We start from the raw sequence: 26294 nt of genomic DNA, 5'->3' as shown, positions 1-26294 counted from the left end.
TCCAATGCCTCACAAAGAAAGGCAACTATTGGTAGAAGAAGAAAAAAACTAACATTGAATATCCCTTTGAGGAGGGTGAAGTTATTAATTACACTTTGGATGGTGTGTCAATACACCCAGTCACTACAAAGATAAAGGTGTCCTTCCTAACTCAGTTGCTGGAGAGGAAGGAAACTGCTCAGGGATTTCACCATGAGGCCAATGGTGACTTTAAAACAGTTACATAGTTGAATGGCTGTTATAGGAGAGAGCTGAGGATGGATCAATAACATTGTAGTTACTCCATAATACTAACCTAAATGACAGAGTAAAAAGAAAGAAGAAATATGTGGCAAAGAAATTAGCTTTATGTCCTGAATAGAAAGCATTATGTTTGAGGCAAATACAATACAACACATCACTGTGTACCATTCTTCATATTTCCAAGCATGATGGTGGCTGCATCATATTATGGGTATGCTTGTCATCGGCAAGGACTAAGGAGTTTTTTTTAGGATAAAATTAAATGGAATAGGGCTAAGCACAGGCAATATCCTAAAGGAAATCCTGGTTCAGTCTGCTTTCCAACAGGTACAGAGAGACTTACCCAGAAAGACTCACAGCTGTAATCGCAGCCAAAGGTGATTCTAACATGTATTGACTCATGGGTGTGAATACTTATGTAAATGAGATATTTCTGTATTTCATTTTCTATACATTTGCCAGCATTTAAAAAAATATGTTTTCACTTTGTCATTATGGGGTATTATGTGTACATGGGTGAGGGAAAAGTACATGTAATCCATTTTGAATTCAGGCTGTAATAACAAAATGTGGAATAAGTCAAGGGGTATGAATACTTTCTGAAGGCACTGTAAACAGATGATTTCTGAATATTGTTCTAAGCCTTAAATTGCAATTCCGCCACTTTTCAACCTAATATTCATTATCTCCAGCACCAAACCAGTGTCTACTTAACTGAAATAAGTAAGTTTCTATGATCTGTGGTTAACAAGAGAAGAAGAAAAGCCCTACAAAATGCTTCTCTGTGACATCACAGGGCAGGGTATTGTCTTGCTCCCCACTTCACCACGAATCTGTGTTTTTGAAAATAACGTTTCTTAAAATGTTTAAACTTTTGATGATGTCATCGGGTAGAATTCTTTTACTCAAATGTTTTCTTCTAAAAACTTAGAATTGTGCCGTTTTCACATATGTAGACACTGGTATTGTGCTGGAGATTATGAAAATGAGTTTGAAAAGTGTTGGAATTGCACTTTAATATGGATGTGTTGGTTGACTGGATGTCTATGACTGGATGTAGCTGTCCAAGCCCCAGAAGGTGCCTATCTCAGAGCGCTATGTGGAGTCAGACCCCGGGGAGCCTCTGAGCCAGGAGCAGATGGAGGAGCGTCAACGCAGAGCAGAACGCATCATAAACATCCTGGCCAAATCTAAGTACTCTTGACTTAGTTTCATAAAAATCTATTTATTTTAGAACTTTTTATTACAAAAATTAATTCAGTCGCAAATTTAGAGTGATCTGGCAGATTCTTGATAAGAAATAGTAGTTGTTGTTTGTGAAAATCTAGGTACTTCTTATTGGGAGAAGAAAACATATCACAAGTATCGTAATGTCCCTAATCCTGGGTCTCTGGGTCCACTGGATCCACTGTTGGGTTGTGGCTGATTCAATCCCAGTTGTGACTTCAAACTTAAGCTAACTACAAAAACTTTAGATCATAACACAAAAAAGTGATCGCAAACATTGTGTACGTCCCAAATGGCACCCTATTCCCTACATAGTGCACTACTTTTGACCAGTGCCTATTCCCTACATAGTGCACTACTTTTGACCAGAGCCTATTCCCTACATAGTGCATTACTTTTGACCAGAGCCTATTCCCTACATAGTGCATTACTTTTGACCAGAGCCTATTCCCTACGCAGTGCATTACTTTTGACCAGAGCCTATTCCCTACGTAGTGCATTACTTTTGACCAGAGCCTATTCCCTACGCAGTGCATTACTTTTGACCAGAGCCTATTCCCTACGCAGTGCATTACTTTTGACCAGAGCCTATTTCCTACGTAGTGCATTACTTTTGACCAGAGCCTATTCCCTACGTAGTGCATTACTTTTGACCAGAGCCTATTCCCTACGTAGTGCATTACTTTTGACCAGAGCCTATTCCCTACATAGTGCACTACTTTTGACCAGAGCCTATTCCCTACGTAGTGCATTACTTTTGACCAGAGCCTATTCCCTACGCAGTGCATTACTTTTGACCAGAGCCTATTCCCTACGTAGTGCATTACTTTTGACCAGGGACGAATTGGTAGGGGAGAAGGTTCCATTTGGGACACAGACTGTACTTTCTTTGGGTTTCGGCCTCTTTTTCCTCATGTTCGTATTCCCTTCCCACCTGTGTGTCAGTGTTCAGAACACACATCCGTCGTCTGGTGTGGCTGTCCCACTGGACTTTACTGATCTGGACCTAGCCATGCAGCAGCAGAAGAGGATTATGAATGTGTCTCACGCCTTGGCCTCTGAAGCCTCCATCAAGAGCAAGCAGTTCACAGGTCAGCTCATACACACACACATGGACACGTGTAAACACATACACACTCAGTGGCCAGGCATCAAGGCATTCAGTTACTGTTCGATGGAACGTTAGAATGGGCAAAACGAGTGACCTAAGAGACTTTGAGGCAAATAACGTCACAGTACAACATTGGTGTGCAGAATGGCATCTTGGAATGCACAACTCATCGATCCTTGTCACGGATGGGCTATTGCAGCAGGCGACCATACCGGGTTCCACTGCTTTCAGCTAAAAGCAAGCAGAAACGGCTCTAGTGGGCGCGCCATCACCAACACTGGACAAATGAGGAGTGGTAAAACATTGCATGGTCCGACAAATCACGGTTTCTGTTGCATCATGCTGATGGCAGAGTCAGGATTTGGCATAAGCAGCATGAGTCCATGGCCCCATCCTGCCTGGTGTCAACTGTACAGGCTGGTGGCAGTGGTGTAATGGTGTGGGGAATGATTTCCTGGCACACGTTAGGTCCCTTGATACCAATTGAGCAACGTTTACATACTCTAGAGGCAAAGGGTTGTCCGACCCAGTACTAGATGGGTGTACAGTGGGGCAAAAAAGTATTTAGTCAGCCACCAATTGTGCAGGTTCTCCCACTTAAAAAGATGAGAGAGGCTTGTAATTTTCATCACAGGTACACTTCAACTATGACAGACAAAATGAGAAAAAAATCCAGAAAATCACATTGTAGGATTTTTTATGAATTTATTTGCAAATGATGGTGGAAAATAAGTGTTTGGTCAAAACAAAAGTTTATCTCAATACTTTGTTATATACCCTTTGTTGGCAATGACAGAGGTCAAACGTTTTCTGTAAGTCTTCACAAGGTTTTCACACACTCTTGGTGGTATTTTGGCCCATTTCTTCATGCAGATCTCCTCTAGAGCAGTGATGTTTTGGGGCTGTTGCTGGGCAACACGGACTTTCAACTCCCTCCAAAGATTTTCTATGGGGTTAAGATCTGGAGACTGACTAGGACACTCCAGGACCTTGATATGCTTCTTACGAAGCCACTCCTTCGTTTCCCGGGCGGTGTGTTTGGTATCATTGTCATGCTGAAAGACCCAGCCACGTTTCATCTTCAATGCTCTTGCTGATGGAAGGAGGTTTTCACTCAAAATCTCACGATACATGGCCCCATTCATTCTTTCCTTTACACGGATCAGTCGTCCTGGTCCGTTTGCAGAAAAACAGCCCCAAATCATGATGTTTCCATCCCCATGCTTCACAGTAGGTATGGTGTTCTTTGGATGCAACTCAGCATTCTTTGTCCTTCAAACACAACGAGTTGAGTTTTTACCAAAAAGTTATATTTTGGTTCATCTGACCATATGACATTCTCCCAATCTTCTTCTGGATCATCCAAATGCTCTCTAGCAAACTTCAGATGGGCCTGGACATGTACTGGCTTAAGCAGGGGGACACGTCTGGCACTGCAGGATTTGAGTCCCTGGCGGAGTAGTGTGCTACTGATGGTAGGCTTTGTTACTTTTTCCCAGCTCTCTGCAGGTCATTCACTAGGTCCCCCCCCCCGTGTGGTTATGGGATTTTTGCTCACCGTTCTTGTGATCATTTTGACCCCACGGGGTGAGATCTTGCGGAGCCCCAGATCGAAGGAGATTATCAGTGGTCTTGTATGTCTTCCATTTCCTAATAATTGCTCCCACAGTTGATTTCTTCAAACCAAGCTGCTTACCTATTGCAGATTCAGTCTTCCCAGCCTGGTGCAGGTCTACAATTTTGTTTCTGGTGTCCTTTGACAGCTCTTTGGTCTTGGCCATAGTGGAGTTTGGAGTGTGACTGTTTGAGGTTGTGGACAGGTTTCTTTTATACTGATAACAAGTTCAAACAGGTGCCATTAATACAGGTAACGAGTGGAGGACAGAGGAGCCTCTTAAAGAAGAAGTTACAGGTCTGTGAGAGCCAGAAATCTTGCTTGTTTGTAGGTGACCAAATACTTATTTTCCACCATAATTTGCAAATAAATTCATAAAAAATCTAGCAATGTGATTTTCTGGATTTTTTTTCTCATTTTATCTGTCATAGTTGAAGTGTACCTATGATGAAAATTACAGGCCTCTCTCATCTTTTTAAGTGGGAGAACTTGCACAATTGGTGGCTGACTAAATACTTTTTTGCCCCACTGTACCTAATACACTCAGTGTATATACTACACAGTGTACACACACAGTCTATACACACAGGCTACTCTGCATGCTGTACACACACAAACACACCTTTTTCCCACTGAACTGCCTACAGTATCTTTGATCCCTCCTTCATAAAACACTCCTTTAATATAGCTATAGATGGAGTATCTAGTAGGACATTGTGCTCTCTTCAGAGAAGCCAACCCAGTTAGTATCCTGATTCTCAACCCTTCTCCCAAAGTGAGAAGTATGGATTTATCAATGGTGGAAACTTCCTTCAGCCAACGCTTGAATCAAATCTATGATGGGGAGTATGCCAGTGCACACTCCTGGAAGAAGAGAATCGGAACAGAAAGGGAGACAAATGCAGCACACTCCTGGGTGAAGCTACAGATCTTGGATCAGTTTTCCCTCTCCCTCATCATAACCTTAACCATTAGTGTAGAGAATTGGACCAAAACTGACCCAAGAACAGCGTGTAGGGGCATCTTCACTGTACAACACAGTAATGTGACCCTCTCTCATTGCCCCTGGTTGTGCAGACAGCGAGATTCTGAATAACAGATCTAGTGATGGTACACTGCATATTCTCTAGAGTGTCGTGGCCTTAAGGTGCCTCTGTGATGTTTGTGTTGGCATCCCACTGGGGCACAAGGTTGAATCAGCCTTGTTTTCACGTCATTTCAACCCCCCAAAAATCGATGTGATGACATTGAAACAACTTAAGAATATGTATTTATTTTTCAACCAACTTAACAACTTCTAAACTAGACGTTGAACTGACGTCTGTGCCCAGTGGGATAGTTGTTGTCTTTAGGTGTCATTTCTGCTCTCACAACCTGGAGTGCTTTGGTGGTTTCTTTTCTGAAGCATGGTGGTTTTTGGTGTCCAAATGTTGTTGGGTCAGGTGATGTTGTTGGGTCATGTGATGATGTTGGGTGATGGTGATGTTGTTGGGTTAGGTGGTGTTGCTGGGTCATGTGGCGTTGTTGGTTTAGGTGATGATGATGTTGTTGGGTTAGGTGATGGTGATGTTGTTGGGTTAGGTGATGGTAATATTGTTGGGTCATGTGATGTTGTTGGGTTAGGTGATGGTGATGTTGTTGGGTTAGGTGATGGTAATATTGTTGGGTCATGTGATGTTGTTGGGTTAGGTGATGGTGATGTTGTTGGGTTAGGTGATGGTGATGTTGTTGGGTTAGGTGATGGTGATGTTGTTGGGTTAGGTGATGGTAATATTGTTGGGTCATGTGATGTTGTTGGGTTAGGTGATGGTGATGTTGTTGGGTTAGGTGATGGTAATATTGTTGGGTCATGTGATGTTGTTGGGTTAGGTGATGGTGATGTTGTTGGGTTAGGTGATGGTGATGTTGTTGGGTTAGGTGATGGTAATATTGTTGGGTCATGTGATGTTGTTGGGTTAGGTGATGTTGTTGGGTTAGGTGATGGTAATATTGTTGGGTCATGATTAGAATGTAAAAAGGTTGTGGTGTATTGTTACCACACAAACAAGCACTGCTTACTTAGGCTTTTTGGAAAGAGGGTGGAACTTTCAATGTCATTAACATGTTTTTTCTCCCCCTTTTAGCCAAAGCTCAGCTGAGCACTGACTGACCATTGACACAGACGCCAAGACACCGACAGGACATCCGTGAATGAAAATAGTTGATGGGCAAAGGATCTAATACTAATCATTTTCAGCAATTAATGCCAGAGTGATGTTTTATAATACTTTTTATTGGAGTTAAAACCTTATTATCAAGTTTTCTTTTAAAGAACCAAGAGTTATTCGAAACTCAACAAGAGCATTGAAACTGTGCGTGTACCTAATGTTACGTTTGTGGAGTTGTGTTTTGCACTTTAATGTTGTGTGTAATTGTTAACACTAATAGTTTTTGCAACTGAATCATTAGCTGTGTTTTTGAAGTGTGGTCTATATTTCTAAAACAAGTTCTAAGCAATGTTTTATAGGTTGTTGAGATGGAAATGTAATTATGACATGAATCATATATTTATTTTATTTTGACTAATGAAAGACAATCTTGCCCCAAATTGCAACCTTTGTAGCTCAGCACTGCCATGTAACGCTTTTTCCAATCAACTGTATTGTATTATGTGTCATTTAAAAGGGAAATAAACCATAATGATGTTTTCTGGAAATAAAGGTTTTAACAAAACATGTTACCTCATGTCCAGTTCTCTCTCTATTTAATCATGAACACACTCGTATACGGTCAATGTGTCATAAATCAACTCACTTCAAACAGTAAATGCAAGACGATTCAAACACGAGCATGTTTATTTTGGGCTCAATTCCAGCCATAGTGCTGAAAATCGGCTTTATACCGCAATTGACAATTAAAGGGATCACTCTTAACATTTCTCCCAAAAATGTAATGACAAGACATGGAAAATTACAACATTGTCTCACTAATGCATTTCCACAAAATACACATGCGCAGCAGATTTGGCAACAACAAAAAAGCACATTATCCATACAGGTTGTTGCATGGAATCCTTTTAGCCTGGCATATTTACTTCACACAAAGTGGCCATCAATTCAAAACACACATAACTGACATTGCTCGACCGCACACCAGATCTGAATGCAGTTTGAGTTCTCATCAGAACTGAAAATTAGATCCCGGTCCGACCCAAGTCCGTAAAGCTTGAAGCCCGAGCCCAGGCCTGACATCACAGAAATTAAGTGAGCCCCAACCTGGAAAAAAAAGCCAGATTTCTAGAAAAATAAGTATAATGATTTAAATTGGTTTTGAGAACGAGGAGGGTGGCAGCACAGTGAGGAGACGAGGAAATAGCCATTGGACCTAGAAAAGGCACAGAGAGAGAAACTCACCTTAGTTATGATCAACTGAATGATTAAAATATAGGCTAATGCAATTGAAGGCATGTATCAAATTCTTGCTTATACTGTATATCCCTAAATCATGTGCAACCGTTATACAAATGTAAAGCAATAGTCCTGTGTGGTCACCTACATTATCATTTCAGCACCTTTTTGATTGGGACAGAGCCTTTGCGCTGCTTTGAGACAAGTATGGGGGACTCGTCTAGATATATCAATCAACGTCAGATTTTTGTTTTCACAGAATCTTTGTGGATATTTGGTAACTAGGCTGAGGGAAATGTTAGGTAAATTGATCATCTTTATTCTAGTTTGCTTATATATTAGCTGATCAGAAAATGTGTCTAGCATGTATATAAGTGGATTTTGATCTTCACTCGCGTGAGTATTCTGTCCTACTCCTGAACAGAAGCCTCTGACTTGTCTGATAATCATCTTTCACTGATCAGAAACATGTAGCATGCAATGTAGCCTAAACCAAGTGTATTAGTTATCTATTGACTCACGCAGTAGCCTTATAGAGCCTAGGCTATTTTCCTATCACAATCCCACTGAAATCCAACATCCTGACTCCCCATTTAATTGTAATGGTCGCATTAGCATGGAAATAAGCTAGCAGGGGCTAACAGACGAATCACAAATCTACAGCCATCAACATACTGTTGTCCTGCCCATCTAATGTGCTTCCTTGTCGATCATCAGAATAAACTCAAATTAACTGGGATTGCTGGCTGGACAGTCCTGTCTTTAAAAGCTCTTCAACATTATGCATAACGCTTCTGCGCTGTCTCGTATTGCTGCCCATCAGAGCTTCAGTAGATAATGTGTGATCAAATTGTATGAGTAGATGGATTTTTTATTTTAACAATATCCTCTCATCTCTGTTATTCATGCACTGATCTGCATAGGCTAATTATCAACTCGATATTGCCAAATAGGATATGTCATTCGTTGGAGGTTTTCTAGCAAGCTTAGTATCTTCGGTCATTTGACTGCCGTTGCAGTTATGATGCTACAGCCTACTCGGGGTTCACACTCCGAGATATCCTACTGCTGAAATGCACTGAACGGTCTGTTTCACAATTCACAAAAAAATGTGATTGCTGATCAAAGTTACTCTATCATTACTAAATATGAGTTTCACATAGTGGCCCAGACAAGCCGGCAATGTAGCGCAGGGAGAACCCTGGTATAGTGATTATATTTTTAAATGCTTTGAAATAGCCACCTTTGTAGATTTGAGAAAATATTCATCCCTACTGTGGTACACTTCAGTTTATTGATATTCAATTTGTAGTTTAAGTACATTTTTATAACTCATGAGCTTCGTCTCAGAACCATTTATAACACGTCGTAGTCCCTCTTTCAGTCAGGAATCCTAACAAAAATTGACAAGGAAACAACACGGGAAATCTGTCTCAATGATTGTGACCTCCTTCAGTAGTGCACTACTGGTTTGCTGCTCAGCATTGGAACATAAAAGCCATCTTAAACCACGAAGTTACCATGTATCAGCTTGGGAGTACTGCAGAGACACAAAAGAACGACTTATGTACAAATCTGTGGTTTGACTTTAGAAAAAAAGTGACTGTTTTTCTCCCAGTCTTAGGATGACTTCACAAAGGCCATTTTGAAGGTGTGTTTCTTGTCCTCTTTCTTGTCTTTCGTGCTGTCCTCTGGGTTTGGTGAGGAGGGTTTGTCTGGTGAGCCCTGGGGTTCTGAGGGGCTGTCTGGGGCATTGGGACTGGCTGGTTGCTCTGCCTTGCTTTGGCCCTCTACGGGTGGTAGAGGTGGGGCTGGGTCCGGCTGTGGAGTGAACAGAAGTGTCACAAAATGAAGATCTGGAGACTGGGGCAACATGTGGGTAAGTACATTACATTTTGGCTGTATAAATTATGCCTCTAATTTGAGCCAATCGCACGTTGTGGCACTTCCATGTGCTGTGCTGTCATTAATCTTACATAGCCATGCAAACATACAGGTCTAATGAGAAGCACCATCAGTAACTCAAATCTTAATGTATCAATCAATCAGTATTACATCACGGTCTAATCATGTCATGTAACAGGCCAGGGTTGTGTTCATTGCAACAGAAAACACGTTTTTATTAGACAAATTCAGACAGTACCTTCCAGGCTTTGGAGATTTTCCTTGTTTAGTTCCTAACGAACACAACCCAGCTAAATAGAATGAAAGCGAATCCAAACTTGCTTCAGCCATTCAACCCCATAGATAATAGAACAGCAGATTGATTGGCTGATGTCATAGAAGCCCTATTCATCAGAATGGAACAATTTGTCAGCCATCTTTTCTAGGATCGATGTTCAACTTAGCCCACCCAATCTACCTACCTCATCCCCACATTGTTTTTATTTACTTTTCTGCTCTTTTGCACACCAGTATCTCTACTTGCACATCATCGGCTAAATTGTAATTACTTCGCTACTATGGCCTATTTATTGCCTTACCTCCTCAAGCCATTTGCACACACTGTATATAGACTATTTTTTTCTATTGTGTTATTGACTGTACGCTTGTTTATTCCATGTGTAACTCTGTGTTGTTGTTTGTCACACTGCTTTGCTTTATCTTGGCCAGGTCGCAGTTGTAAATGAGAACTTGCTCTCAACTAGCTTACCTGGTTAAATAACGGTGAAATAAATAAATAAAATCTGTCCGTCCGTGATCTCTCACCTCACTAAAGCCCAGTCCGACGTGTCTCCTGTTCCTGCCTGACAGCTTCCCGTCCAGCCCCTGCTGGTACTGCAACTCCAGCTCAGAGTTCATCCTCCGGTCCTCCGCCCCTGCAGAGGACAAACTAGTGAAACACCAATCATACCAAATACAGTGCTATCTGGTCCCAGATAGTACTGCATTGATATGGGAAAAGGTTAGATTAGATGAGATGGATACATCTGTGAGTAAAGCATTTGAAAGGGGTGTAGAATAGGGTTGCCAAGATACCAGTACCTTGACAAGCCTTTTTCTATAATTCAAGAGGGTTACTCACCGCTGCGGACATGGGATGTTGATTTGTGATCTCCAATGACTAGACGTCCAGTGTGTTCTTTCTGCAGGACCAAATACAGTAGACATAATTCTGTAATACAAGCTCTGTTCCTCCTTTGACGATGCTATATGGATTATAAATTGTAGCCTAAGATAAAATGTTGGCTCAATCTAATACTGGAATAGAGGTAACTGTCAAGTTGAATTAACAGTTAACTGCGTTACAGTAATAATAGTCCAATACCAGACTGGCACACTTGATTCAACTAATCAGGGGCTTGGTGATTTGTTGACTTAGCTACATTTGAAATCAGGTGTTCCAGTAAGGGCCACATATGTGAAGCGTCTAGTGGTCCCTGATGAGAGGGTTGGGAAAAAGTCTACATAGAATATGACCAAACAAACCTTCCCTGCGCCCATCAACCTCAAAAACTTCTGCTTCCTCTCGTTGTCCCCCAGATCTGCAGCTGCCCATGGAGTAGGTCCATCCTGCAAGAACAACACAGAATTGCCTACAGTACACAGGAAATGGGATCCCAACAGAACGTAGCCTAGGCCTTTTATTGCACCTTCGGCTCGAAGATCACACACCCCCCCCCAATTGGATTAGCTAAAGTCACACATCTTAATATAACACTAACTAGCCACGTCATATGCCTAGTAGTAACAGCCTCGAGTTCATTTATATCAAAATAAATGTTTATTAAATTGACTTGCTATCTTTCTGGCAAGCTTCATCATGATGTGTCAAACTGGCCACCTTAAGGTGAATAAGTTAGCTAAAAAATAACACTTGTGATTTGTTGGCCAGCGTTAAATAGTTAACTGTTTTACTCTATGGCTTTGTTGATCTAGGACGCAATATGTTACAGGCTGCATATCTAGTTAGGATGCAAGTTGACTGCATACTTCTTTGCTAAAGCAAACCAGATACGGGCCTTGCTAGCCGGTTAGCTGAACTGCAAGGCCTGTCCCGTTCAATGCATGTAACTATAGTTAACATACTTCATTCGGAGAACCAGGTCTTTTCGTCCCGTGTCGATTCCCTTCAGAACTCATTTTCTTCGTAAAAACGTTTGTTTTAGCTAGCTAAATCAAAAATATTGACATAGCAGTAGCTGGCTAGCTATACCACCATCAACAAGCAGTTGTGAACCCAAACGGAAACTAGCGATTCCAACTTCCGGTTGCGTTGTTTTCTTCTTTAAAATGTTATGGCAGACTACACCTATTGGTATATTGCCGCCACCTACTGTACGGGGTCTTGAAACAAAACAAAAATAATATATTCAAATGCAGGAAGGGGGATCATTTAAAAAAATAATCGAACAACCATCCCACTCCTTCAGTTACATTCAAATTGCATTCCTACAGGTGCCTGTGAGGATGGAACATTCAGCGACAGTCACACTCACAATGCCTATTTTCTTAGATTTCCTCTGTTTGTGATGTGCAGTTGATAACCAAACCAATAAACGCTACAACGTCCACCTTCTTAACATACATGTCAGGATCCCTCTGTTGACAAGGAACATCATCTTGTGTCTCTCCGCCTACTACCATTATTTCTTCAACTTCACACTTTTCTTTCACTGCTCAACAACTTAGGCTAGGTGACATTCTGGACAGCCCTTATTCTTACCACCTCCATCACCCTAACAGGACACTTCAGAAATGCAGGTGTATGTTCACCACCACAATAGCAGCATTTAGGCTCAGCTGGCACATAATACTCCTCCCGTCTACATATACTCGACACAGCCACGGCCTGTTCACCCCACTACCATCCAGAAGGCGAGGTCAGTACAGTTGCATCAAAGCTGGGACCGAGAGACTGAAAAACAGAGTTGAAACCGCAGGTCCGGGACAAGGTAGCATGTCTGTTGAAACTGGTAAAAAAAAAAAAAAATCCACTTCAATTCCCTCCATGGATGGGTGTATCTTTGAATTTGCTGTCGAATGGCCTGCTCCTTCTCCATTTTCGGAACACTAGTCTGCTCCCCCAAAGTGACCGCCACTCTCTCTTTGGGCACTCAGGAGAGTCCGCTGGGATGGTCTTAGAGACAGATATAAGTTACACAAATCATTGTAGGTAATTCCTCTCTCTGTCTACATCTGACATAATATTGGCACAGCAGTCAACGATGCTGTGTAGGAGCTCAGACCGGAAACATCATGTCTTCTCCTCCTTGCTGGGTTTCACCACTAACGCCCTGGCAGCCTTGGAGAACTCTTGCTTTAAACGGAGCACTCCCTCTGTTGTAACCTGCTGTCTGTCCACTGAATAATTGCGGTTCAAGGTAGGCACTTGGAATTTAGCGACCATCCCCTGCTGGCCGAACATGTTCCTCTTGGGCATGTACACTTGAGTTCACCAGCCACACTTCATCACCTAGAAAATAAAATATCTAATTCATTTAACTTGAGATTAATAAATAGGCTACTAGAATTATTATATTACTGATTTTATTAAATTAATTGGTTGTAGTTCACATAGGAAGGCAAAAAAGGGGTTAAAATGTGCTCATTAATTTGATCAAAATGTTGCAGCATATGTACAGAAACGGTTGATACGTTTTTTTAAAAACCTTCTTGAGATCCTTCAACAACCTCCAGGACACCTACAGCACCCATTGTCACAGGAAGGCCAAAAATATCAAGGACATCAACCACCAGAACCACGGCCTGTTAACCCTGCTATCAACCAGAAGGCGAGGTCAGTACAGGTGCATCAAAGCTGATGACTGAGACTGAAAAACAGCTTCTATCTCAAGGCCATCAGACTGTTAAAATCTCCAACTCTGAGGATTGGTTTCTCCAGCAGGACAATGCTCCATGCCACACAGCCAGGTCAATCAAGGTGTGGATGGAGGACCACCAGATCAAGACCCATTGAAACCTTTGGAATGTGATCAAGAGGAAGATGGATGGTCACAAGCCATCAAACCAAGCCGAGCTGCTTGAATTTTTGCGCCAGGAGTGACAAAGTCACCCAACATCAATGTGAAAGACTGGTGGAGAGCAGGCAGTTCAGTGTGCCTCCAGTGACCCACTGGTGTTCATTGGTGATGAGGTGAACTGTGGTGATCCACTTTTCTTTTAGCACCTGGACACTTCAACCAGCAGTGGTGGCACAGTACCACAAGTGGTGAGTTAATGCCCTCACCCATGGCAGTACCTGAGACACAGGGAGTAAACGAGACCCCGGAGTCACTGACTTGAATCATCATAATCATATAGCTCTGATTTTACTATAAAATATATGAAAGTACCTCTGGCTTCCCGATGGCCACCAGCTGTTTCCTCATACCTTTGGCAATGTGCCACAGGTCATACTCATGCCAGATATGAGCCCCTCAAGTGCACCCTCACACTTGGATGCCTGTCAGTGGCCAAGGTTTTAATACTGCATCCATGGGCCTGTTAGTAATGATTTTATTATTATTATCCTAAAAAAAGGTACCTACATCCTCGTCATACATCCACCAAATACACACTTCCAACCCTCAGGCTAGCTAAAAAAAATATAGGTTAGGCTATAGCTTACCTCAATGTGTTGCAGGCATCTCTCTAATCCTTCCGTCTCCAAACAGTAAATATTCTTCACCTTGGTAACATGCACAGTCTCATGGGGGAGGATCAGGTGGGAAGCAGAGTGGCCTGGAGAAATCACACAATGCGTCTCCAGATACAATCAGTGGACTGTCACCAATTGTAGCCAGAATGGCCTACGTGTGGTGGGTCCACATGTGGTTAACCTTTCGCACAATGTAGATGCGCTGTTGGTTTGCAAACTGACGCAGCGACATGGGCACCAGGCTGAGGAGGTGACATGTTTCCACAAATGTGGAGTGGGAGCCACCAGTAAGGAAGACAGACTGCCAATGGCACGACCTGCAAACAACTTTCCCCACTCTGGTCTAGGACTCCCACTTCCTCCTGTGGCCCACAACACTGTCTCCATGGTGATGGCAAAACCATTTATTTTCAGGGATGAACTGATGACACCAGCTCGACATCCTGGCTCATGGCAGACATTGAACAACTCCTTCAGCTTGCTATCAAAGACTATGTATTTCTGATCTTGCACACTCTTCGATTGTATCTCTTGGTTCGCACTGTGATGATTGTGTGTCTGAGCTCTCAGGTTCATACATCGACTCCTGGTCTTCACCCATCTCACTCTCTGTCAGCTCTGTGGCCAACAGGGGCAGGACTCGGTTGTATACTGATGGTGGTGAGAGCAATCTAGCTGGGCCTCGAGTTCTTTAGTTATGGTCCCGGTGGAGCTCTTTTCCACCGCAGCACAGGAACAATCTGGCAACCAGGGGTTTGTTTGGCATGCTGTACTAACTGTTATTTTCTGTTGGTGTAAAAATATTAAGGCATCTTAAGCTTTAGTTATATTCTGTATATTGTCAATTTTATATATTGAAAATGGCATCAGGAATGACAGATTGTGTCTTGAAATAAACAAACAATAGCCTTATAAATAACATGGATTTGCATGTACCTCTTGCACAATCTCCAGGATGAAAACCTTTTCATGGATGACAATATCATCCTGAAAACAAACAAATGTTTTATTAAGATTAAGACAACTGAACCTGGGGGGGGGGGGGGGGGCAAGTATAGGGCTTCAACGTAGGTTTAGGACTCCTTTACATTCTGAAACTCCCGGTTGCCGCATCGAACGCGCCCTTCGTAGCAAAGTCCTTCTCGGCGAAGTGCTGCCTGCAGACCTTGCTAGATCGAGCTGGCACGTCCTTCCTTTCTTTAGGATATGGAGCCACGTGTTCAAAAGGTCCTTGGACAGCCGATGGTACCTACCCGATATATATATTTTTAAATTGGAGCCAATTCGTACAGCCTGGCGCTATACAGTTCATGTCAGAATTACTAATCGTTGTTGTCATCATGTCCTTGTACTCTTCGATTCCCTCTCCGCGCGAAAACTCAATACCAGACAATTGACTGATTCCTGCCAGTGACGCATTGGCGTCAGTCGTTACTATGGCAATTGAAAATGGCGCCGACAATAGCTCAAATTAACCTCGAAGATCAAAATACTAAATACAGAGATGTTTTTATGTTAAAGTATTGCAAGATAATTGTTGATTGATTACATATCTTTGCTTAGATTTACTTCCTAAAGTGTTTCCATTGCCCTTTTTAACTGTTTGATCATAATATCGTAATTCGAATAACATTTTATTTACATAGAACATTTTACAAAAGTAAATACCTTAAACCTACAACATGAGTGATCTAGAATTTATTTGCTTTCCTAACAGTGATGTCCATATCCTGCATTTGTATTACCAACTCCTGCCAGATCTTTGTTACATTTTCTTCTTTTTGTTTTCATTCTGTTTTGTTTATTTGTGGACAGCAAGTATATGACTATCCAGGTTCACTTTGTGTCTGAAGCTTATCCCGCAGTGAGCACAGTTAAATGTCTCTCCTATGTGAGTCGATGTATGCTTTTTAAGGCTATATTTCTGTCTGAAGCTTTTCCCGCAGTCCCCACAGGTAAAAGGTGTCTCTCCTGTGTGAGTCAGTAAATGAACAGTTAGGTTTCCCTTATGGTTGAAGCTTTTCCCGCAGGCACCACAGCTAAATGGTTTTTCTCCTGTGTGAGTCCGTATATGCCTGTTAAGGGTAGCCTTCTGTCTGAAGCTTTTCCCGCAATCACCACAGACAAATGGTTTCTCTCCTGTGTGAGTCCGTATATGCATGTTAAGGGTATCCTTGCGACTGAAGCTTTTCCTGCAGTTATTACAGCTAAATGATTTTTCTCCTGTGGAGGTCTGCATATGCCTGTTCAGGCTCCCCTTGCAATTTAATATTTTCCCGCAGTCATGTGTTTTAGATGTGGTGCTGGGTTTCCTCAATGGTGGGTTGGGATCCAATGGTGGGCTTATGTCAAATCCTACTAGATCACTGCTTGCAGCTGAGCTGTGGCTGGAGACATTGTCTTGATTATCTCGAGGGTCATAAGGAGTGTCGAGTTGGGTCACTGTGCCAAAAGGTTTGAGATCCAATTTTTTAGAGTCACTCTCTCTGTTCTCCACAGTCGTGGTTTGGGAAAGAGTCAAGGACTGAAGTAGGTCGTCCTGATCACAATCACTTTTCACACAGGAAGGAGTGAACATGAACTCTACAATGTCAGGCTCCAGCCCTTGAAGCTGCCCTGCCACCTGAGTGGTCCCGACTTCCGCATTTTCCTCTTTAATCTGCATGGGCTCGGGGTCATCCGTCCCCAGACTGGAGTTCCATTCCTCCTGGTCACATTGCTGCTGCACAGGGTTAACCTCCTCCTCGGAGACGGTAAGCGAGAACTGGAGGGAGTCTAATCTACATCGTTTCATCTCCGGTCTGATCCGCAGCAGTCTGCGCAGCCGGTCATTCTCCACTTTAGATCGGAAAATCTCCTCCTGGTACTCCGCTACCACTTTCTCTACTGCCCCCATAATCTCTACGGTAGCCACTGTTAAACGCGTATTAACAAACACACTCAAAGACTGTAATTTTGCCATTTTCAGTGGACTGAGACTTAGGTATTCCGTTAACTGCGTCTAAAATCCACGTAAGAAGCGAGCATATTGCAAATTCAAAACAAACCTTCCTCCAATTGTACTTCCGTGTTGTCTTGTTCTTTAGTGTTTGTCAGCGGGTAGCTAGCCTGAAACTGACAACAGCGCCGCTAGCTGGATAGAGTTCTGATATGGGATAGATACACAAAGTAAATGAACACCTGCTCGTCGAACATCTCATTCCAAAATCATCCAAATCCACTCTTCTGGAAAGATTTTCCACTGGATGTTGGAACATTGCTGTGGGGACTTCCTTCCATTCAGCCACAAGAGCATTAGTGAGGTCAGGCACTGATGTTGGGCGATTTGGCCTGGCTCGCAGTCAGTGTTCCAATTTATCCCAAAGGTGTTAAATAGGGTTGAGGTCAGGGCTCTGTGCAGGCCAGTCAAGTTCTTAGACAACAATCTTGATTTCTGTATGGATGTTGCTTTGTGCACAGGGGCATTGTCATGAGGAAACAGGAATGGGCCTTCCCCAAACTGTTGCAATAAAGTTGGAAGTACAGAATAATCTAGAATGTCATGTATGCATATGTAACCAATGTGAAATGGCTAGCTAGATAGCGGGGTGCGCGCAAATAGCATTTCAATCGGTGACGTCACTCGCTCTGAGACCTTGAAGTAATTGTTCCCCTTGCGCTGCAAGGGCCGCGGCTTTTGTGGAGCGATGGGTAACAATGCTTTGAGGGTGGCTGTTGTCTATGTGTTTAGAGGGTCCCAGGTAGGGGCGAGGAAAGGGACGGAAGCTATACTGTTACATATACAGTGCATTCGGAAAGTATTCAGACCCCTTGACTTTTTCCACATTTTGTTACGTTACAGCCTTATTCTGAAATGGATTAAATAAAACATTTTCAGCATCAGTCTACATACAATAACCCAGATGTGTCCTGTTTCCATTGATCATCCTTGAGATATTTCTACAGCTTGATTGGAGTCCATCTGTAAATTAAATTGATTCGACATGTTTTTGAAAGGCACACACCTGTCTATATAAGGTCCCACAGTTGACAGCGAATATCAGAGCAAAAACCAAGCCATGAAGTCGAAGGAATTGTCCGTAGAGCGCAGCGACGGGATTGTGTCAAGGCACAGATCTGGGGAATGGTACCAAAACGTTTCTGCAGCATTGAAGGTCCCCAAGAACACAGTGGCCTTCATCATTCTTAAATTGAAGAAGTTTGGAACCACCAAGACTCTTCCTAGAGCTGACCGTCAGGCCAAACTGAGCAATCGGGTGAGAAGGGCCTTGGTCAGGGAAGTGACCGAGAACCCGATTGTTTCTCTGACAGAGCTCCAGAGTTCCTCTGTGGAGATGGGAGAACCTTCCAGAAGGACAACCCTCTCTGCACCACCAATCAGGCCTTTAAGGTAGAGTGGCCAGACGGAAGTCACTCCTCAGTAAAAGGCACGACAGCCCGCTTGGAGTTTGCCAAAAGGCACCTAAAGGACTCTCAGACCATGAGAAACAAGATTCTCTGGTCTAAAGAAACCAATATTGAACTCTTTGGCCTGAATGCCAAGTGTCACGTCTGGAGGAAACCTGGCACCATCCCTACGGTGAAGCATGGTGGTGGCAGCATCATGCAGCGGATGTTTTTCAGCGGCAGGGACTGGTTGACAAGTAAGGATCGAGGGAAGATGAACAGAGCACAGTACATCAAGAAATCTTTGATGAAAACCTGCTCCAGAGTGCTCCGGACCTCAGACTGGGGCGAAGGTTCACCTTCCAACAGGACAGCACAGGAGTGGTTTCGGGACAAGTCTCTTATTGTCCTTGAGTGGCCCAGCCAGAGACCGAACTTTAACTCAATCGAACATTCCTGGAAAGACCTGAAAATAGCTGTGCAACAATGCTCCCCATCCAATCTGACAATGCTTGAGAGGATCTGCAGAGAAGAGTGGGAGAAACTCCCCAAATACAGGTGTGCCAAGCTTGTAGCTTCATACCCAAGAAGACTCGAAGCTGTAATCACTGCCAAATGTGCTTCAACAAAGTACTGAGTAAAGGGTCTGAATACTTATGTAAATGTGATATTACAGTTTCTAAAAACCTGTTTTTGCTTTGTCATTATGGGGTATTGAGGGGGGGGGGGAAACGATTTAAAACATTTTAGAATAAGGCTGTAACATAACAAAATGTGGAAAAAGTCCAGGGGTCTGAATATGTTCTCAAAGCACTGGATCACCTTACATACAGTTTTCTTTGATTGACAACCCAGCATCGTGTGATTGGATTGCAGCTGGAACCTTATAAGCACAAAGTTAAAAGGTATTTGCACAGATTTTTTTTATTTTACTTTTAAAAAAGGACCACCTAGCAACTCTACGTGAATAAGTCGTTTTTTACCAACATGTCAGATAGAACCTTATAGTCACGAGTTAACATCATAGTTTACTTGCTATATTGTATTTACTTTGCCATCATGGCCTTTTTTTGCCTTTACCTCCCTTCTCACCTCATTTGCTCACATTGTATATAGACTTGTTTATACTGCATTATTGACTGTATGTTTGTTTTTACTCCATGTGTAACTCTGTGTCGTTTTATCTGTCGAACTGCTTTGCTTTATCTTGGCCAGGTCGCAATTGTAAATGAGAACTTGTTCTCAACTTGCCTACCTGGTTAAATAAAGGTAAAATAAAATAAATAAATAAAATAAATAGTTGACAATGTACTGATGTACATAGTGTGCAGATGAATCATTGAATTGCTCATGAACTGAACATTATATCTGTATTATTATCTGTAAATGTCATTGTCTATGCTTGATTATGTGTTTCCAAACAAAAGTCATTATTTTACCTTCAGGGCAACTAGCTCCTCCCTGTGTGTTACTAATTGCTGATAATTGCTGTTTACCTCTCCAGGATAAGGTATCCTTACAGGAAAACAACCACTTGCCTTAAGCTAACTGGCCAGTGTTTGCCGATTTCTATTAAATATGACTTACAGTGCCTTCAGAAAGTATTTAAGGGGCATGTTTGTGTACGATGTCTAATAGCGAAGTACATTTAGGGAGAGAGGCGCAAACACACAAAACCCACAGGGCACAAACTGGTTCAATTAAGGTTGTTTCAATGTAACTTTCCAATGTATTGTGACATGGCATCTACAGTGCTTTCAGAAAGTATTCACACCCCTTGACTTTTTCCACATTTTGCTGTGTTACAGCAGCTTAATTTAAAATTGAGAGTGTCACTGATCTACACACAATACCCCATTATGTCAAAGTGACATTTTTGGGGGGATTCTTTTTTTTTTTTATTAATAAAAAATGTAAAACTGAAATGTCAATAAGTATTCAACCCCATTTATTATGGCAAACCTAAATACATTCAAGAGTAAACATTTGCTTAACAAGTTAAATAAGTTGCATGGACTCATTCTGTGTTCAATAATAGGGGTTAACATGATTTTTGAATGACTACCCCATCTCTGTACCCCACACATACAATTATCTGTAAGGTCCTTCAATCGAGTAGTGAATTTCAAGCACAGATTCAACCACAAAGACCAGGGAGGTTTTTCAATGCCTCGTAAAGAAGGGCACTGATTGGTAGATGGTGAAGTTAGTGTTTTATTTTGTATACATTTTTTTAAATGTTAGAATGAATCTTCCACTTTGAGTATGTCATGACGTGGCCCTTTCTGGGTCTAGATCATGGCTTCCCTCTCTCTCTCTCTCCTACACCCAGGTTCTGTTATCTCAGGACATAAATTCCTGCCAGAGACTCTCTCCCCCTGGTCATGCATAAGGAGAGACACAGAAAGAACAAAGGATTTCACATGGCGAACTCCTAAATCCCTAAAATGGGAATTTGAAACAAAATGTCCATTTGTGAGAAGGTTGGAATGGTCCATGGACACTTAAAGGACAGATATGACGAGTGTGTTTCATTGTGACCTCAGAGAGGACAGGAAGCACACATAACTATATCTCTGAATGTGTATATTTCTCAATTACAGAGTTTGCATCTAATTCTTGTATAAACTGAATGAGTAAAGGTTAAACTATTTGTGAAATGATGTAATGTGAGAGAGAGAGAGAGAGAGAGAGGGGCAGAGAGAGGGGGGGGGCAGAGAGAGGGGGGGGCAGAGAGAGAGACACAGAGATACAAATATACTGAACAAAAATATAAACGTAGCATGTAAAATGTTGGTCCCATGTTTCATGAGCTGATATAAAAGATCACAAATGTTCCATACGCACAAAAGGTTTATTTCTCACAAATTGTGGCCACGAATTTGTTTAGATTGGCATATCAAGAAGCTGATTAAACCGCATGATTATTACACAAGTGCACCTTGTGCTGTGGACAGTAAAAGGCCACTAAAACGTGCAGTTTTGTTACACAACACAATGCCACAGATGTCTTAAGTTTTGAGGGAGTGTGCAATTGGCATGCTGACTGCAGGAATGTCCACCAGTGCTGTTGCCAAAGAATTGAATGTTAATTTCTCTACCATAATGCCGTGTTAGAGAATTTGGCAGTAACTCCAACCGGCCTCACAACCGCAGACCACGTGTAACCACACCAGCCCAGGACATCCACATCCGGCTTCTTCACCTGCGGGATCGACTGAGACCAGCCACTCAGACAACTGATGAAACTAAGCAGTATTTCTGTCTGTAATAAAGCCCTTTTATGGTGAAAAACTCATTCTAATTGGCTGGCCCTTGCTCCCTAGTGGGCGGGCCTGGCTCCCAAGAGGTTGGGCCTATCCCTGTTGCGTTTATATTTTTGTTCAGTATAAATTTTCAATTACCAAAAATATTGTATTTTCAGCAGTTTGCTGGTGTATAAAACCGAAAACAAGAAGCAAAAACAAAACCTAAGAATGGGGAGCATAGAAATAGCTCACTTAGAAAAGATCTACCACTTCTTATACTTGCTTTCAACGAGAATGACAGATCTATAACTAACATTTCTATGTGAATTTTTGGGGGTTGCCCAAAAAGTTACATATTGCAGCTTTAAGACTTAAATGAAGAGAATGAGATAGATCCACAAAAGACAATGTTGTCTAAAACAGCACCCAGGTAGCTTAGCGGTTAAGAGCCGAAAGGTTGCTGGTTCGAATCCGAGTCAACTAGGTGAAACATCTGTCGAAATGCCCTTAACCCTAACTGCTCCTGTAAATCGCTCAGGATAAGAACGTCTTCTAAATTACACCCCCCCCCCCCCCCCCCAAAGTAAAACAAATACATCAGGCAATAGAAGAGGTATAAAATTACAAAATTAGAAATATAGAACTGTTTTTCTGAACTAAGAGTGCAAAAAGTAACACCTTCAGACAAAGACAAAATGTTAACACAAGTGTGGAACAAACACTTGTTGTAAATTAGTCAATTGTTTGAGGAAATTAAAATGAAATAGTGCAAAACAAAAGTGAATAAACCTGTAATTTGTTTACTCTGTCTATCAGTGACAGATGTAGATCTCGTCTCCTTCAGTGTAGGCCTTGTGTGCCCACCCTTGACTGAACAAGCACTGCGCCCAGATCTGCCCTGGCATGGATGAGCCAAAATCTTCCGCACAACTTCCAGTTCATCCGAATGAGTTGCTCTCTTCTGAGCGCTCTTGCCACACTGTTTCTGCAAGCTGCGCTTGGCTTTTGGTATCACCTGTTTTCTCATCCTCCAGGGCACCTTGACAGGGGTATCGGTTAGAATGGTGGTCGTCCTTCGCCTTCGGAAAAGGTCGGACAGCTACAGGGCTGAAGTTAACCTCTCCGAATCTGAGAGTGAAAGACTCCTCTCTCGTCTCCAACATGTAGGCTCATTTTTTGTGAACAGTCGCATCACAAGTCAGACTGTTGAATTAACTTCATTTGAACGTACGTTACCCGTTGTCTGCTGATTTTGTCCTTATATAGGAGGTAATCTGAGAAGAAATATTCAGTGTAGTGTTAGTAACCCGACTTTCAGTACGCTGGTCTGTATGACGGTTTGTATTTTCTATGCTGACGCAATTCGCACGCGACATGCACAATATGTAAACAATGGCAGAATTTAACTGAAGAACAGACCCAACGTTGTCCCATGCAATCAGCTGGCAAATTTCCCAAGCACCGTGACTGCGAGGGAACGGGACTTGGTCGACAACATTCGGTTACATTGGGCTATTATTAACCAATTGTGCATCGCGTGGAATGCATCAGGAGATGGAATATACAAGCAACAGAACCTACCGGCTCCGTAATAAGTTGTGTAAACAACCCTTTCCTGTGGATACCCCATCTCCACTTCCTACCACCAAAATGACCAACAGCACGGAAAACCGGTAAAGTACGTTTAAATATCAATGTATTCAACATTCTGTCTTGTAGACTATTGCGTCTTTTTTACAGCGACTTCTTTCAGACAGATCCATGGCGTAACCATAGTAACAGTCTGACGTTTAGACAAGGCTGACGTCATCTGTGGGGATGGATTGACTCAGTGCAGAATCACAGAAGAGATCTTCAGGTGTAGATGGATCTGAGACAGTGTGGAGGTGATCCCCAGAGGTGGAATAGGCTTGGACCTCCCCCTGCCCAGGAGAGACAGACTGCCCCACAGGACTTGCGTTGACCTCCACCCTAGGCTGGGCCTGTGAAGAGCCACCACAGCCCCCAGGTACTGCAGCTATGGTGCTAGCTCCTCTGTGGTGGTGGGGGCAGGACGACCTGTTACAATGAGCAGGTGAGAAGTCGGCTTCTGTAAAGACAGTAGGGTTTAATGGCCATATGCCGGTACAGTGAAATCCAGCCATGACGTTGCCTGGTGTCACAGCAGATGGTCGGGCTGTTGCCACAATTCCTGGTAGGTCATATATGGAGACCGTTTTGCCAGGGTATGTCTTTATCCAGCAATCAATGGCACTGTTGATGTATCTTCTCAGGGGGCCGTACACACTTCTATCCAGGGGCTGCAGTACCTGCACCTGCAGCACGACGCCATTGGCTTTGCAGTAGTCCATGCCCTGGAGTGAGAGGCTTGATTATCCAGAAGCAGCAGCTGTGGAGACTGTGGGGACATCCTGGTGTACTTCACAAAATGTTGCAAGAAGGCCAGGAAGTCATTCTCCCATCCAGCCAGAACCACTAGCAGTGCCCATGCAACCTGTAGGCCCATCACGTAGGAAGTGATCAAGGTACTTATTGTGGGGAAAGATGAAGTGAGGTGGAATGCTGTTTCCTTGAGGATTGACCACTAGTGCCATAGTAACCATTGTTCCTCTCTACAGATGTTGTTGGTCCGACCTGCTTCCTCCCTCTGTTGGCAATGATTTTGTCCGGAACTTGGACTGTTGTGGTGCTGGTCTCATCCATGTTCCACACATCTTTGGCCTCAAAGTTGTGGCGGCCCAGAATAGTAGAAAGGTTGTTGAAGAACTGAGAAACATTCGTTGCATTGAAACTTGTCGCCCTCAACAGACTGGTGGCTTGAGGCTGGCAGATGGAGAGCCCGGGGTGCCTTTTGAGGAAGGAGGTGAACCAGTCTTTCCCTGCCATCGCCTTGGTAACCCAGGTCTCAGGGTACTTGCAGTGGTAGTGTTGGGCAAGGTGGTATGCAAGTCTACGTACCTGAAAAATAAAGGCAATATTAATAATGAACTGTCATGAACCTCTATATGACCTTTTTAAATCTTATAGTTAGTCTTTTTTTAATGCTAATCAACCACCAGCACTATTGTAAGCTTACCTCTTTAGGACTCAATCCAAAGTATATATCTGCAGCCCTCAACAGATAATCTTCCAGATGATTCTCCTGCTCCTGACTAAACACTCTGTTGTGGGCTCTGTATGCTGGCAGTCGGGCATTGGCGCTATCCTTCTTCCTCCGACAGTACCTAAACAACATGGCATACACCATGTGCTTTCGCTGCACTCCTGACTGACTGGCCCCCTACCAGCGCATCTTGGGAGGCTCTCTCAAATGTCTCTGGATGACACAGTCCTCTGTCTGTGGTTCTGACCCTAACTCTGGGCATGGGGAGTATATGAGGGCTGTTATACGTGGTGCTGGCTTTAGTACCAGGTTTCCTTAATGGTGTGTTGGGATCCAATGGTGGGCTTATGTCAAATCCTACTGGATCGTTAATTACGGCTGAGCTGTGACTGGAGACATTGTCTTGATTATCTGGAGGGTCACTGGTAATGTCAAGGTGGGTCACAGTGCCAAAAGGTTTGAGATCCAATGGTTTAGAGTCACGCTCTCTCTTCTCCATAGTCTCGGTTTGGGGAAGACTCAAAAGTGGGTCCTCCTTACCGCAATCACTTTTCACACAGGGAGGAGTGAATATGAACTCTATGATGTCAGCCTCCAGTCCTTGAAGCTGCACTGCCTCCTGAGTGGTCCCGACTTCCTCCTCTTTAATCTGCATGGGCTCGGGGTCATCCGCCCCCAGACTGGAGTTCCATTCCTCCTGGTCACATTGCTGCTGCACAGGGTTAACCTCCTCCTCGGAGACGGTAAGCGAGAACTGGAGGGAGTCTAATCTACATCGTTTCATCTCCGGTCTGATCCGCAGCAGTCTCCGTAGCCGGTCATTCTCCTCTTTAGATCGGGAAATCTCCTCCTGGTACTCCGCTACCACTTTCTCTACTGCCCCCATAATCTCTACGGTAGCCACTGTTAAACGCGTATTAACAAACACACCCAAAGACTGTAATTTAGCCATTTTCAGTGGACTGAAGGTTAGATATTCAGTTAGCTGCGTCTAAAATACACACAAGGAACGAGCATATTGCAAAATAAAAACAAACATCCCTCTAATTCCACTTCCGTGTTGTCTTCTTCTTTTATGTATGTCAGCGGGTGTCAAGCCCCGAAACGGACAACAGCGCCGCAAACTTGTTCTAATGTTCTAAACTGGAATAGAATAACAAAATAATGTTTTATAGTGTGAATGGCAGCAGCTGAATTTCCATCCAGATGTTCATGCGAATATTCCAAAATGATATGGTGTGTGGTCCTCCCACTACAATTTGGGAAACCATGCAGTTGATTAGGCTACAGATAAAATAAGTTATGATGAACTTCACAGGGTAGTGAGTGTACGGTGATCTTGATAGCCTACTCCTTTCCAATAAATATTGAGGG

The 26294-nt window shown here is 42.9% G+C and overlaps 2 protein-coding genes and 1 long non-coding RNA gene across 10 annotated transcripts in view; 1 reads left to right on the top strand and 2 right to left on the bottom strand.

Annotated features, from left to right (window-relative positions):
• LOC109897714 (pleckstrin homology domain-containing family A member 7) overlaps positions 1-6920 on the top strand; it is a 201775-nt gene extending 194855 nt beyond the window's left edge. For 4 of the 6 annotated variants that reach the window (XM_031833041.1, XM_031833042.1, XM_020492246.2 and 1 more), the window contains 3 exons: positions 1304-1437; positions 2416-2561; positions 6320-6382. In XM_031833041.1, coding sequence (XP_031688901.1) covers positions 1304-1437; positions 2416-2561; positions 6320-6345 — 306 coding nt within the window. In that variant the 3' untranslated portion in view covers positions 6346-6382. Of the gene's footprint in view, positions 1-1303; positions 2562-6319 lie in introns of all 6 variants that reach the window. The other 2 variants (XM_020492245.2, XR_004211154.1) reach the window with 2 other exon arrangements.
• A 92-nt stretch (positions 6921-7012) lies between these two features.
• Positions 7013-17263, bottom strand: LOC109897727 (small acidic protein-like). 3 transcript variants are annotated; one of them, XR_004211156.1, is made up of 9 exons: positions 15272-17263; positions 15120-15170; positions 14154-14969; positions 13879-14026; positions 11612-13784; positions 11012-11095; positions 10608-10668; positions 10292-10467; positions 7013-9403 (listed from the first exon to the last, which is right to left on the bottom strand). XR_004211156.1 is itself a non-coding variant. In XM_020492282.2 (5 exons), the coding sequence occupies exons 1-5, from the start codon at positions 11663-11665 to the stop codon at positions 9203-9205; spliced, it is 510 nt and encodes a 169-aa protein (XP_020347871.1). In that variant the 5' UTR covers positions 11666-11798; the 3' UTR covers positions 7013-9202. The 3 variants fall into 3 exon arrangements, 1 of the variants encoding a protein (XP_020347871.1); XR_004211155.1 differs by having other exon boundaries at positions 15120-17263; XM_020492282.2 differs by lacking the exons at positions 13879-14026; positions 14154-14969; positions 15120-15170; positions 15272-17263 and having other exon boundaries at positions 10292-10401; positions 11612-11798.
• A 3500-nt stretch (positions 17264-20763) lies between these two features.
• On the bottom strand, positions 20764-25972 carry LOC116375791 (uncharacterized). Its single transcript, XR_004211157.1, has 2 exons — positions 24894-25972; positions 20764-24775 (listed from the first exon to the last, which is right to left on the bottom strand). It is a non-coding gene; the product is annotated as an uncharacterized LOC116375791 (long non-coding RNA).
• Positions 25973-26294: the final 322 nt, after the last annotated feature.

Source organism: Oncorhynchus kisutch, linkage group LG10 (genome assembly GCF_002021735.2).
Source record: "Oncorhynchus kisutch isolate 150728-3 linkage group LG10, Okis_V2, whole genome shotgun sequence".
NCBI classification, from domain to species: Eukaryota; Metazoa; Chordata; class Actinopteri; order Salmoniformes; family Salmonidae; genus Oncorhynchus; species Oncorhynchus kisutch.
Note: the sequence above shows the minus strand (reverse complement) of the source record. Positions and strands in the feature narration are given on the sequence as shown.